Source organism: Mugil cephalus, chromosome 16 (assembly GCF_022458985.1).
Source record: "Mugil cephalus isolate CIBA_MC_2020 chromosome 16, CIBA_Mcephalus_1.1, whole genome shotgun sequence".
NCBI classification, from domain to species: Eukaryota; Metazoa; Chordata; class Actinopteri; order Mugiliformes; family Mugilidae; genus Mugil; species Mugil cephalus.
The window spans coordinates 10,693,542-10,706,158 of record NC_061785.1 but is presented as its reverse complement, the minus strand read 5'-3'; the positions used below and the strand labels follow the sequence as shown (position 1 = coordinate 10,706,158).

Below are 12,617 nucleotides of genomic sequence, written 5' to 3'. Positions count from 1 at the left end.
TTGCAGCGGGGCCTCTTGGGTAATTACCTCACCTGAAGGCCGCTTTCTGGCTTTCAGGGAGCTGTGAATGCTGTCGCTGTGAAGCATGAGATTTGTCCAGCGCAGCGATAGTCGGCAACATCTGTTCGCCAGCACAAACTCCTGTCGAACTTCCAAGAAAAGCTCTTCCTACGTCAAAGCCCGCTTCCCCCGCAGGAGGGACATTCGAAGACAATTTAAGCGCGGATCTCCATCCGAACATCCCCGTCCCCTCGCGTCCCATGTCCCCGCTCCCCGCCGCCCCGGAGTCCGCTGCATGGCTGCTTTCACAATGCTTCCTGGCCGCCCGCCACCATTACAGAGTGTTGCCTAACCAGTGTTTCCATCAGCGTGGAAACAGTAGAGGCTGGTTTGCATCATCAGCAACAGAAGGTGTGGTTTGAAACTGTGGAGCCATTGTTGAGGTAAATGTCAAATCAATGGATGGGGCTAGAATATTGGCATCCCGAACGATTCGCCCCGAGGAGTGAGGTAGAAATCATGACTTCTTTAATCTCATAATCAGGCCCCATTCATTGTGTGCACACATGTGTGTCCCATTTAAATCGCTCCAAACAATTTGTACATAAAAGCCTCACTCGCTCCATTGATGCTCAATCCCTCACAGCCATGCAGGCTGCTCAAGCTCACTAATGCAATTGGGGTCGATGCTGCGTTAAACAAAATGCCTGTGTTGACCATGGAAACGCATTATTTAAACGTAGGGAAGCATTTATGCTCCGCGTGGTGTATATCTTGGCAGGAGAAGGAAGGAGCAGCCAGGCTGACAACACCCTGGAAAGACAGGAACGACCTAAGATCCGACTTGTCTCTCATGTTAAAAAGTGACCTGATGACGGATTTTAAACCTCAAACTAAAACTGTTGTACTCTTCTTTTCCCTGAAGGTTCTCCTCACCATTATCAGCAACACCACCACCCTGCGTCGCTACTGCCTCATCACCAGCACTACCACGTGCCCTACATGGGCAACACTCACTTCCCGTTCCCATATCCGGGGTCCGCAGGTTCCCCGAAGCCGGCCGGGATCCACCCCCCCCTCACACGTGTAGCCAGTAACCCCACCTTCCCGTCCGTTCCCTCCCCGGCCCCCGGCTCCCCGGTGCCTCAGAGAGAGACCCCTAGCCCCTGCAGCAACGAGAGCGTTAACATGTCTCCAACTACCCCTCAGCATCCCAACATGTGGCCTCCCCATACGCAGCCCCTGTTTTCCTTGGCTAATGTAATTTCCATGGCCATGAGCATGGCTCAGTCTTTCATCCCTCCTGCAAGCCTCCCCACACAAGGGATTCCCTCCTTTCCAGGTTTCCACCCCCAGATGCACGGTCACATGGCCCCTCAGTCAGGTTACCCCTCCGTCTACCAGCAACACTACCAAACTCAACAAGCGGAGGTCCCTTACCCCGGGCCCGGCATCCCCACGCACAATGTCTACCACAGCCAAGAGCATGTGCCTCAGATGGACGGAGCCGGTTTTCACCATCCACAATATCAGTATCCGGTCTCTCCACCCTCGTTGCCTTCCACTCCTCCGCTGGCCCCTCTGGAGCCTTCGCAGCAGGTTGGACACTCCGGTTCCCCCGGCCCGACCCAGGAGCACAACTATGCGTCCCCGTACTCAGCCCAGGTTCCAGCTCAGGCCAAACCCAGGTCACAAGTCTCCAACTCGACCTCCTCGTCCGATTTTTCCCCGTCACCCCCGGAGAGCCCAGAAAGCACTGTGAGTTGTCACTACTTTTATCTCGGGGACTGTTGTTCCATTCAAACCCTTGTTGTCTTAGCGCTGAAATTATTATCGATGAGAAATCTTGATTAGTACAAACTAATTTGAAAGCATTTGAAAGCATCGAGGTATTTATCGGCAAGACATTTCTCTCCTTTTCTGTCACAGAATTAATTGAAAGAAGTGTTTGTCTGCTCAGACTCTGTTTACTGTAATGCATGAAGTAGCTTTACGTAAGCTAGGCCACGACCGATGCTTTTATTTGAACGTGTCCTGTTCACTTTAGCGCTAATGTTAATAATATTCATTTTTCCTTTCCAGTTATCATCCTTCAGCAGTCAATTGCACACCAGCGTTCCTAAGATGAACACTAGCACTCCAGCTCCAAAAACGCCTCCCTCTCAACCCGGTAAGACGTTCCGTACATGTTCCTGAAACCAGGCCGCCTCATCGTTAACACCTAGTATTATGAATGTTGCTAGTCGGGGCTGGAAGAGCTGGAAGAGTGGCACGCTGTATGTTTATGTTGACCCCAAGCACACCCACAAACACGCGCCCTCAGCCGTATATATTTTCCGTTCCCTCTCCTCCATTTTAATTGTATTCGGTAATAATATGGCTCCGTTACGGACAATTGGCTTTTTTCTTTTCTTTTTTTCTTTCTTTTTTTTTTTTGAGTTGTTTCCAGTTCTTTTCTGTCAACATCGTCTCCCGTTTGCGGTGCCTCTGGACGTGTTACGTAACCGCCCCCGGTCCACGGGGCTGGATGTAATGTTCCATTGAATGTGAACACAAACGTAGGTGTGAGCGCAGCCCCGGCCCCGCGGGCGGCGGCCAATCGCGCCGCGCCTGCGCTCGTTACGGCCCTCTCCTCCCACATCCACACCTGTCTGTGTTTACACCCGCCTCAGAAGCCCACATTCAACAGAGCCCCTCTGTTTCAGCGGGCACGGGCTCAGACGCTTTCTGTGTTTACTGTAATAAGGACACTTAGTGGGCAAACTGAGGGACTGCAGGGATTTAACCCTTGAATGGCTCGCAGATGCGAGCGAGCGCGGTGACTCAGGCTGTTTAATCTCAGGGCGGCAGCCGTTTGTGTCGACGTTATCGGCGATTATCGCTGCAATAAATTAACACTATAATAGTTATCCGTCAGCGGTGGCAGATAATTATTTCAGCAAATAAGACACAACATAAACAGTTGTTACTGAACGCATGATTAGATTTTAATTAGACCTCTGTGATCGGGGTTGAGTGGCTTTGTTCTCTTAATTAATCAGGGTCTGATCAGATCACAGAACAGTCGCTGCTGTTTAGCCAATGATTGACTGACACCTATATAACTTGTCTGTCCAGATGTTGGAAGTTCTTATTCGCCCTAAAAGGAAGCAGAGGCACACGACTAAGCAGCACTGATGTAAACCAGTGTCCTTCTTTTACATACGTTTATTATTTGTCGAATAACATCATTTATTAACATATTTTCCAGCCGTTCAGTCGGCCCCGGTGACCGTCGGGCGATTCCAGGTGACGCCCAGCATGGACATATCCGCCGAGCCAGCGCGCGCCGCACCCGCCGCCCCGCAGCCGGCAGACGGCGCCTGCACGCCGTCGGAGAGCAGCACGGAGGAGCAGGGGGAGTCCGAGACGAGCCTGGGGACCTCGCTCACCATGTCCCCCCCTCACCCGCACCCCCGCGGGGGCCCGGCGACGGGGGTCCCCCAGGAGGTCGACAAGCAGGCGGGGTGGGCCGTGAGCCAGCAGCAGCCGCCGCAGCATCAGCAGGAGAGAAGAGACGAGGACGAGATGGAGGAGGAGGAGGAGGAGGAGGAGGGAGAGGAGGAGGAGGAGGAGGAGGACGAGGCGGAGGAAGAGGTCGTCGGGGAGCGGCCGAGGGCGAAGAAGAGGAGTCGCAGGAGAGCGTACAGCCTCAGCCTGCTGGGGACGTCCGCCGACAGCGGGCTCTCGGTGACGGCCGCCGAGGTGGAGGGGAGGCTCTGGGACGGGGCGGCCGGGAGTCCGCAGTACAGCAATGCCCTTCACCATTTATGGATGATGACCTACAATCGCAACAACCCCTACCTGAGCAGCGACGACTCCGACAGCGACGACGAGGTCATGATGGAGGAACTTCAGGAACTCAGAGAGAAGTAAGCGTCACCTTTGAAGATATTCTGAAGATATTATGCTACATAACTAGAAAAGGGCGTCTATAATAATGATGTAGTAGCTTTGAAACGTTCTTACAGTCTTTGGAGGAACACATCTTCAACTCATTTTGACTTGTTTATGGACAAATAAACAGTTTTTAAACGAATGTCTTTAACCTTAAATATAAGATGGTTTGGTTTTATTTTCTTTGAAATGCAGCCAACATTAAGATGTGCAGTTTGCAAGTTTAGCTTTTATTACAACTTTTACACATGTTTAACTTAAATGCAATGAGTGAAACTTAGCTTTGGCATGCAAATGGTCATGACGTTTCTGTTTCAAGACCGAACGCAACAATTTAATTTTAAAAGCGAAGTTAAAGCAAATCAATCCATGCATATTTAGGATTTTTTTTAGTGGTTTTGTTTTACTGTTAAGGAAAGACCTCGGATGCTCACCTTTTGCTGCATAAAGGTATTTTCTCTTGATCTCATTCAGGCATCTGACAGAGGTTCAGGCCCTGCAGGCCGCGCAGAAGAAGGAGATCGAGGAGCTGTACGAGAGGATGGGGAAGGTCCCCCCCCCGGGCATCGTCTCTCCTGCTGCTATGCTGTCCAGCCGACAGCGGCGTCTGTCCAAGGGGAGCGGCTTCCCCCCGTCCCGCAGGAACAGCCTGCAGCGCTTGGACATGCTGCCGATCCCAGGTGAGGAGGAATATCGCGTTTCTTTTCGAAACTCATCAGAGCCGCTGCCTCGTAAACATGTGGCAGCTTTACGACCCGGTACGTTTTATAATCCGTGCGCTGTGTTTTCCAAGGCATCATTAGGAGAAACTCTCTCGGAGGGAGCAGCAGCGGCTCACAGGATAAACCCAGCAAAGGTGTCACCTTTGCCACTGACATAAGTAGAATGGTGAGTGAAGGCTGCATTAAAAACTTTATTGCGTTATTAAAAACTATAAAAATGCATTGCTTATTTCTTTTTCTCTTTTTTTTTTTTTTTACTAGTGAGAAACTCTCAGCCAAGCATGCTGTATATCTGGACTACCTCATCTGAAGTGTGACTGCAATGGTCAAACCTGTCCTGTAGGAGGATCGCTTTAAATCATTCGCTGGCGCACCAATTGGCAACCTGCTTCCGTCTGCCAGTAGCCACTTACCTCAAATGTATAAAAGCTGTCCTCAGCAAAGCTGGATTCACACAGGAACAAAATCCGGTTTGCAGAGCTTCATCAGATCTGGTGAATTTATTGCAGCTGAAGCGCAGAACACCGACCAAGTCTGGTTCATGTTAGACGTGACAACTTCATTTCCCCCCCCCCCTCCTCCTCCTCGTGTAAATAAAATGTCAGACCCAACGGTTCAGACGTGAGAAACTTCAGCTCGAGCTGCCGCGGTCCTCTGCAAAGTGTCACGCCAGGGCTTCTTTTAAATGTTTTTTTTTTTTTTTTTTTCTCCCTGAGAAAAGTTTTTGCATTAACGCAGTCAAACGATGGTACGAAGCGCTGCAGCTCTGCGGCTCTTTCCCGTGACTTTGACCCAGAATGACAATAGTCGACGTTTTCCTGCTTGTCTGACTCGCTGCTGTTTTATCAGTCCGCTCACAGTGATGTGGCTCAGACTCTTTGACCGACAGTCGCACACTTTGTTTCCTGTAGTTTGCAGCTGCCGACTGCACCGTGAATATATTCTCGTCCAGTAGAGCTGTGATTATTGCCTTACAGGGGGCAGCCCAGAGCAGACGCATTGTACAGTTTTCCTCATTACAAATATGGATAATGACAGTAATTAGCTGTAGTCTATGTTCGGTTTTTTCACCCGAGTCACCCGGAGAGGTTTGACTGCAATTCTGACATTTTCAGACGTAGTGAATATGATCGTTCCCCAGTGTGCGGACGGTATAATGAGATATTATTTCGTATGTGTGAAAATGTTCTGAGGGGAAAAGCATGTAGACATGTTGGCGTCTACGATGCTTCAGCACAGGGAAAATCTATTTTTAGAACTTTAAAATGGGAAGAATTGTAAGACATACACATTATTTTTTCAAATCCGTTGTCTGCTTTAACGTAGGGACATAAATTGTGAAAAATCCACTTAGATTTTAGACTACTGGCTCTCCTGTCGACTGTACATGTGTATATAATAGAGCGCATTTATAGATCATGTTTACAAGTTATGAGTAAACTAAATATTTCTGCTACCTTAATTCTTTCCCGAGCAAAAAATACTATATATATATATATATATATTTTTTTTTTTCCGTGGCTTGGTCTTCATCAAGCTCCTTGTGCACTTTAGCGAATTCGGTCGTAGTTCTCAATCATTTAACACGTTCGTGTTTAACTTGAGGAAGAGTTAATAGGTTATTTTTCCATAAGGGAGACAGAGGGTATTCTCCGGTTCATGTCCGATCACAATTTTTCGTGTTGTCGCGCAGTTTTAAATAATTACTATATCGTGGGGTTGTAAAGGAATCAGCCCCAAGCTGTGAATCTGTAGATGATGCCTTATGAAATATACACATCACACACTGAATTTCCTTGTGGGTCAAACTCCTGTAATATTCCTAATATATTCGACGTTTCTAAAAAAGAAAAAAAAAAAAAAAAATGAATGTAGATATACGATTTGCTTTCTGAAGCTGCTGTCCTGCCATGCTGAATCTGTGCCTTTTCCCTTACAATGTCTTATTTTATATTTTTACTCTCAAGATTTGGCGGCTAGATCAGACTCCATGTATTAAATTTTGACACAAATAAATGCAATTGTAAATACAAAGGCTCTTTTGTTATGTTTACTGCTTCACCCACTATCTTTTTTTTTTTTTTTAATTATAGATACAGAGATATCGCTGTTAAAAAAAAAAGCATTCATTCATTATATCTAATACATCTGACTTTTATTTTACAAATCATCACTTTCAGCATAAATAATAAGTACTTTATGAGTCATTTCTGCAGTGTTACTGGCATTCTGTTTAGTTGAAGGCCACTGTAGTTTTAAAGTCGACAGCTGACTGATATTTGTTTGCTATACTCACTTCATACTGAATGCACATTACATGATCGTGGCTGGAAAGTTCAGCTAATTAACCTACAGTCCAGGCCGTTGGACGTCATGTCGAGGTCAGTGGATTAGTCCTCTGTACTGACGGGAGGCTTAATCGAATCTATTTTCAAGTCAGCAGAAGAACGACACAGTCACCCTCAAGATTAAAAAGTTCGGTTTTGTCTCAACATAAATCTTCAGCAGCCAGGAACACGAATGAGCGGCGTCACAAGTCGCCCCTCGGGTTGAGTGCAGGACAGTCCAACAACGGGCAGGACAACGCGCGCTTGTCTCAGTTGGCTCCGGTCTTTGGTCCCTGCATCCTCGCACGCTTGGCCTCCTCGTCGATCTCGTCCATGATTCGCTCCTGGGAGACTGAAAAAAATGTGTAGCCGTCTGACGTGGGAGCAAATGGTCAAGGAGAATATTTGAAATACATAATACACATGACAAAGGACATCAGTAGCTGATCTTATGCCAGTTTAATCTAGTCAACTACCAGTTTAGAGAATAAACTAAATTTACCACTACATCTATTAGATATAGCTACAAACTAAAATTGTCGTGCAGTACCCTGGGAAGGTTTACTTATATTTTGTCTGTCCTTACTCATGTAGAAAGTTATATTGGAGGTTCATTTCTGGCAAGAAAAATACAAAAGTACATGGAAAATGATGCATGACTCAAATAAATAAAATTCTCAATATAAACAAATAACAAAATATAAATATCCAGAGCACTGCTTAATTTAAACAAACGCTCAAAAGATTGTCTTCAGTCTCTCCAAGGTCATTTGAACGACCATGATGCCACCAGGCGTGTAGAAAATGCTCAGTATGTCTTGTATTTGAACATTTGTGGGGAATGTCATGTTATCCTTTACACCTGTCATTATAAGCTGCCCGGTGATGCGTTCAGGGAACAAGGCTGGAACACCCGGAAGGCGTGACAGTAGCTCACTCAATTGCTAACAGAATCTTTAGGTTTGGCATATTTAAATCGTATACTGAATTAAACTTAATTCTAATTACTTACATAAATACTTTCAACACATAACATTAGTGTGCAACTTTATTGGTGTACCCCAAATCTATTACGAAACTTTCTGTCTCTCGTGTTAGCATACAAGGAAAGGCAGCTCATTAAACTTGTCATTTATACACGTAAATGTCAGTTAAGACTAAAATGCAATCTACTCTGATTAGTTAGCACTCGTGCTGCGGTAAAGCGCTCCGGTTTAACCCCAACACCTCTGCATCCGCGGGGTAACATTAGCATGCTAAGCTAACGTTACATAGTTCACCTTGCATTGACAAGGATACAGATGCCCACTACGAGCGCTCCGATGGCGAGCCCTGTCACCACGTTTCGTGTACGGAGCTTTGTCGTTTTCTTCTTCCACTGTTGGAGCTCCACCTGCCTGATGAAGTGCAACTGCTCCTGAGAAAGCTGTTCTTTGGCCGGATCAACCCTGGTTGCATAGCGAGCTTCAGACTCTGGAGGCGTCTTGTCAGCCATGTCTGCAGTGAGTAAAGACGAGCGGTTGCTGTTTCGCAACTGATAAACACAGCGCTGTGTTTCAAATGACCCGCCGGGGTTAGAGTCGTCTAAAAACGCGGTGAGTAGCCCATCAATATGTTTTGAGATCTGGGCAAAACGCAACGAGCGTCGATGTGTCTTCCGCCAACGACCCAACACGGTGCTACATCCAAATAAGCCCCCCATCAAAGCCTTTTGGTTCCCACTAGAAGACGTTCCTACAGTGAAAACCGCGGGCTTAGCGCCATCTTCTGGCAAATATAATCCTTTAGTTTTAGGGTTTCATCTTTTTTTTTCGACATTATAACCAACTTTCATGGTCATAGAAAAAATACGTAGCAACAATGGCGAAAAGGATACTTTGTCCTCCGATACGAGCTGACGTCAATTTAAAGTTTCGCCAAGCACCGGTTGACCTGCTCACCGACTTTCTTATCAACCTCAACAAAATAAACAAGGATAACCTTCAAGGTTTGTCAAAATGTAGCGGAGACTTCAAACACAAAAGACTCGTTGGTGAGTAAACATTTTATCTGTCTGAGTTTGGACACTTTTTATTTAAAAACTGTACGTTTTTGCCAATAAGCTAATTGTGGTGCATTCATAGTTAACAGCCGTTACGTGAATATACTAACAAAACCTAATCTTTTAAGTTATATAAATATATATTCTTATGAATAATGTGTCATTTTTTTCCCAATTAGTTCATTTGTTCCATTATTTTTCCAAGTTAGTGTTTTTTGTTCTCTTACATCACACACACCTGTGACAATCGTTAACTTCCTCTTTTCAGACAGCTTTATTTTCCTACACTTGTACACGCACGTCAATGCAACTATAGAGTACACACAAACCGTGCTGTAAAACTGTAGCACACTGCACATACAGTACTGCACGTTCCTGTCTTTTATCAACTGACCTACAACACAGTTTGTATTGTCGTGCTGTTATTCTCTCATTTGGGGTGCACACTGTCCTTTGTCACTAAGCTAAGCCATGTAGGGCTCCCTGTGAAAGCCCCCCCTAAGTCTCCCTGTAACCTTTCATCACTCTGCACTCCTTCACACACCTGGAATCATAAGCCCTGTCATTATGGAGGTCAATTCCCAATAGTAACTCCTCGAGTCTAGCAGCTGCCAGCGCCTCAGCAGACAAAACTTGTCACAGAAGCAGATGGAAAACAGTGTTAATGACTTCTAATGAACACCCATATGCTCGCATGTAGCTCACGGAGCGGCTAAAAAAAACACAGTTTATTTGAATAAATTCATATGGACGTCCCTGATAAAAGTGCTGTCACTGCTGGTTTAAATCGCTGCTCTAAGGCTGCGGATTGATAGTTCATTCAGAAATTTACAAAATTTACATTTAAAATAAACGACTGTAAAGTCTACTGCCAGATGTAACACAGCCAATGACCAACTAATCATTGGTACTATCATTGGAGATGGCAGCTGATGCAAACCCAAGCTGACTTTTATTATGGACATCAAAAATGCATCTACAAAACAAATCAGTGATTTTTTGGCACAGGAGTAATGGAAGATGAAGAGGAAGCAGCCACAGTGACCTGTTAGATGAAGAACTGCAGGCCTTTAACTTCTCTGCTCAGTCACCCGACTCCTTTCAATGTGTCCTGCTGCTTACAGGCTCATACAGTGTGCAACAATAAATCAGATAACATTTCCTCACAGAATAATGAAAAAAGGCAGTTATTATCTGACTTCCTTATTTTTCTTTTTTTTAAAAAAAGAAAAAAAAGGATGTTTGTTTGTTATATTGCTCCAATAAGTCTGTGTCCTGACACTTTAAATCAGATTTGTTGTTACCAACATTAACCACAGGTGTCGCCAAATCACCCAGGGTTAGAAATGTTTGAGATTGCCACTTTATTATATAGATTTTACCTTTTGGATTTCTGTAAATGTATTTTGTATGGTCTAATCATACTAAATAAAGTATCTATCTATCTATCTATCTATCTATCTATCTATCTATCTATCTGTCTGTCTGTCTGTCTGTCTGTCTGTCTGTCTGTCTGTCTGTCTGCCTAGAGTACGTCTTCCTGATAACTAAAGAGCTGAGACTCGACCCGCTGGCTGGATACCATGCCATTGAATTACTGCAAAGGTATGAAGGAGTGGCACATTTGAAAGTGTTTTAGTGTTCCCTATCACACCCTGCGGTTTGGCCCAACACGTGAATAATTAACTCCTCCAGGTTCATGGTCAGTCATCTTACAGATCTGCTCGCCACACCCACACCTCCGGGTGCAGCTACTGATCTGCCGGGAAGTTATGAGGAGGCTATTTTTGACAAACTCAAGGATAAATTCCACCTCATCATCTTCTCCTGTGTCCAGGTGGCGAGCAAACTCTCTTTGCACAGTCAAGTAAGTCCCAGCAGCGATTAACAGCTTTCAGTGATGACTCATGATTGGAAAAAAAAGAAAAAAAAAAAACTAGACTCAAAATTTTTCAATCGTTTTCTAGATTATTGACAACAACACTGCTGTAAACTTCCTGCATTCAGTCGGATACAGTGTTTCCAAACAGAAACTCCTGGAGTCAGAGCTGATGGTCTTAAAGGGGCTTGAATTCAGGTTAAATATCCCAAACCCACTCACATATGTGGAAATACTTCTAGAAGTGCTTGGTAAGTAATTGGTTAAGTACCAAAAAAAAATAGCTATATCCAATTAGGAGCACTAATGAAAAGAACATTATGAAGACAGTTGTATTCATTTGCCAGCTAGAGTTTGAATAAGGTGCCTAAACGCTTGTAGGACACAATGAGCCGTCCATCCCCGTGGAGCGCCTCCACCACCTTTGCCACCACATTCTCCAGTTCGTCAGCCTGCAGAGGGCGGCCATCTACGACACCTTGTTAAGAACTACCACTCAGTGCATCAGACCATCCAAGGAACAGAGGTATGGGAGGGGGGGCAGATGGTTCCTGTAATGGTAGAGTGGACAAGCAGCTTGACAAGCAGCTGACAGCTGCCTGTGTTGCTTTGAATTAATATTTAGGCTTGAGCTGGCACGTTTCTCATGCAACACATTCACCCAAGAGCTATTAAACTGTGACAGACAAGTACCGCAGGGGGGGTTACTGATTGTTTTGGAAAATTGGAAACGTTGGAAAAAAATAGTTTCTGCATTTGTTTGAGCTCGAGTTTTTTTGCCAACATCTGAGGGAAATGTTTGACTCCACATCGGTTCCCCACAGAACCCCGGTGAATTTTTATAACTCTTCCACTGAAAACAGCTGCAGGTGAAATACAGCAAAGTTTCACATTTTAGCTGAGCTGATTTCTAAACCGAAAGACAAAACTTTTCTCCGGGTCTGTTGCTGATATAAAAGTGTCACCTCATCGTCTTCTCGTGTGTGCAGCTTCTGGCAAACTGCCTTTGCACAGACAGACATGTGAGTTCTGCCAACGATTAATAACTTCCAGTACCGTGAAATCAAACCATGGTCGGCTATTGCAGTGACATATTATCAACTTTGCAGATATAGCCAACTTGTTCGCAAACAGTTGGCGTCTTTACACATCTAGAAGACAATGACCATAATTCATTTGAAGGTTTTAATATCCTGATGAAAATGTGGCTCTGTAGCAGTTCAGTGCTCCATTGTGTTTGGTAGCCAGTCAATAACTGTTATGTAGTGCTGAGCCAGTGGTGCATGGTAGAGTGAAATAAGTGTCCAGTGAGTTGAAAGATGTTCTGAAGCTACAAGGAAATCATTTCTTAATACTAATACTCTGACAACCAGAGAGAAGTTTCAGACAGTGACTGAAGACTGCATGCTTCTTGGAGTCGGCGTCATCACCGTGGCCACATTCATCCTGAATGTTAGAAACTGGGAACAGGTGAAATCACTCATGATATCTGTTCTCTCTGTTTTCACCATTTAAGTCAAGTTCCTTTATTAAGTTCCTTTAAATGTGTTGCAGGTCATTGGAGAACTGAGCCACATCACAGGAATCTCGATGAGGAGCATCTCTGATTTCGCTCGTGTGACACTGGGGCACATTGTTGGCACCAGTTCCCCTGCAAAATAATCTGTGACACCTTTATTATTTATTTGCATCACTTTGCGAACAGTCACCAC

At 45.1% G+C, this 12,617-nt stretch overlaps 3 protein-coding genes across 5 annotated transcripts in view; 2 read left to right on the top strand and 1 right to left on the bottom strand.

Annotated features, from left to right (window-relative positions):
- wnk4a (WNK lysine deficient protein kinase 4a) overlaps nt 1-6,692 on the top strand; it is a 39,765-nt gene extending 33,073 nt beyond the window's left edge. For all 3 annotated transcript variants that reach the window (XM_047608120.1, XM_047608121.1, XM_047608119.1), the window contains 6 exons: nt 926-1,758; nt 2,083-2,170; nt 3,251-3,911; nt 4,411-4,616; nt 4,730-4,824; nt 4,920-6,692. In XM_047608120.1, coding sequence (XP_047464076.1) covers nt 926-1,758; nt 2,083-2,170; nt 3,251-3,911; nt 4,411-4,616; nt 4,730-4,824; nt 4,920-4,922 — 1,886 coding nt within the window. In that variant the 3' untranslated portion in view covers nt 4,923-6,692. The remainder of the gene's footprint in view (nt 1-925; nt 1,759-2,082; nt 2,171-3,250; nt 3,912-4,410; nt 4,617-4,729; nt 4,825-4,919) is intronic.
- Nucleotides 6,693-6,796: 104 nt separating this feature from the next.
- On the bottom strand, nt 6,797-8,644 carry LOC125021927 (cytochrome c oxidase assembly factor 3 homolog, mitochondrial). Its single transcript, XM_047608125.1, has 2 exons — nt 8,285-8,644; nt 6,797-7,358 (listed from the first exon to the last, which is right to left on the bottom strand). The coding sequence occupies exons 1-2, from the start codon at nt 8,478-8,480 to the stop codon at nt 7,255-7,257; spliced, it is 300 nt and encodes a 99-aa protein (XP_047464081.1). The 5' UTR covers nt 8,481-8,644; the 3' UTR covers nt 6,797-7,254.
- A 70-nt stretch (nt 8,645-8,714) lies between these two features.
- Nucleotides 8,715-12,601, top strand: cntd1 (cyclin N-terminal domain containing 1). The gene is made up of 7 exons (XM_047608123.1): nt 8,715-9,017; nt 10,556-10,631; nt 10,722-10,893; nt 10,994-11,156; nt 11,287-11,431; nt 12,279-12,375; nt 12,460-12,601. The coding sequence occupies exons 1-7, from the start codon at nt 8,846-8,848 to the stop codon at nt 12,565-12,567; spliced, it is 933 nt and encodes a 310-aa protein (XP_047464079.1). The 5' UTR covers nt 8,715-8,845; the 3' UTR covers nt 12,568-12,601.
- Nucleotides 12,602-12,617: the final 16 nt, after the last annotated feature.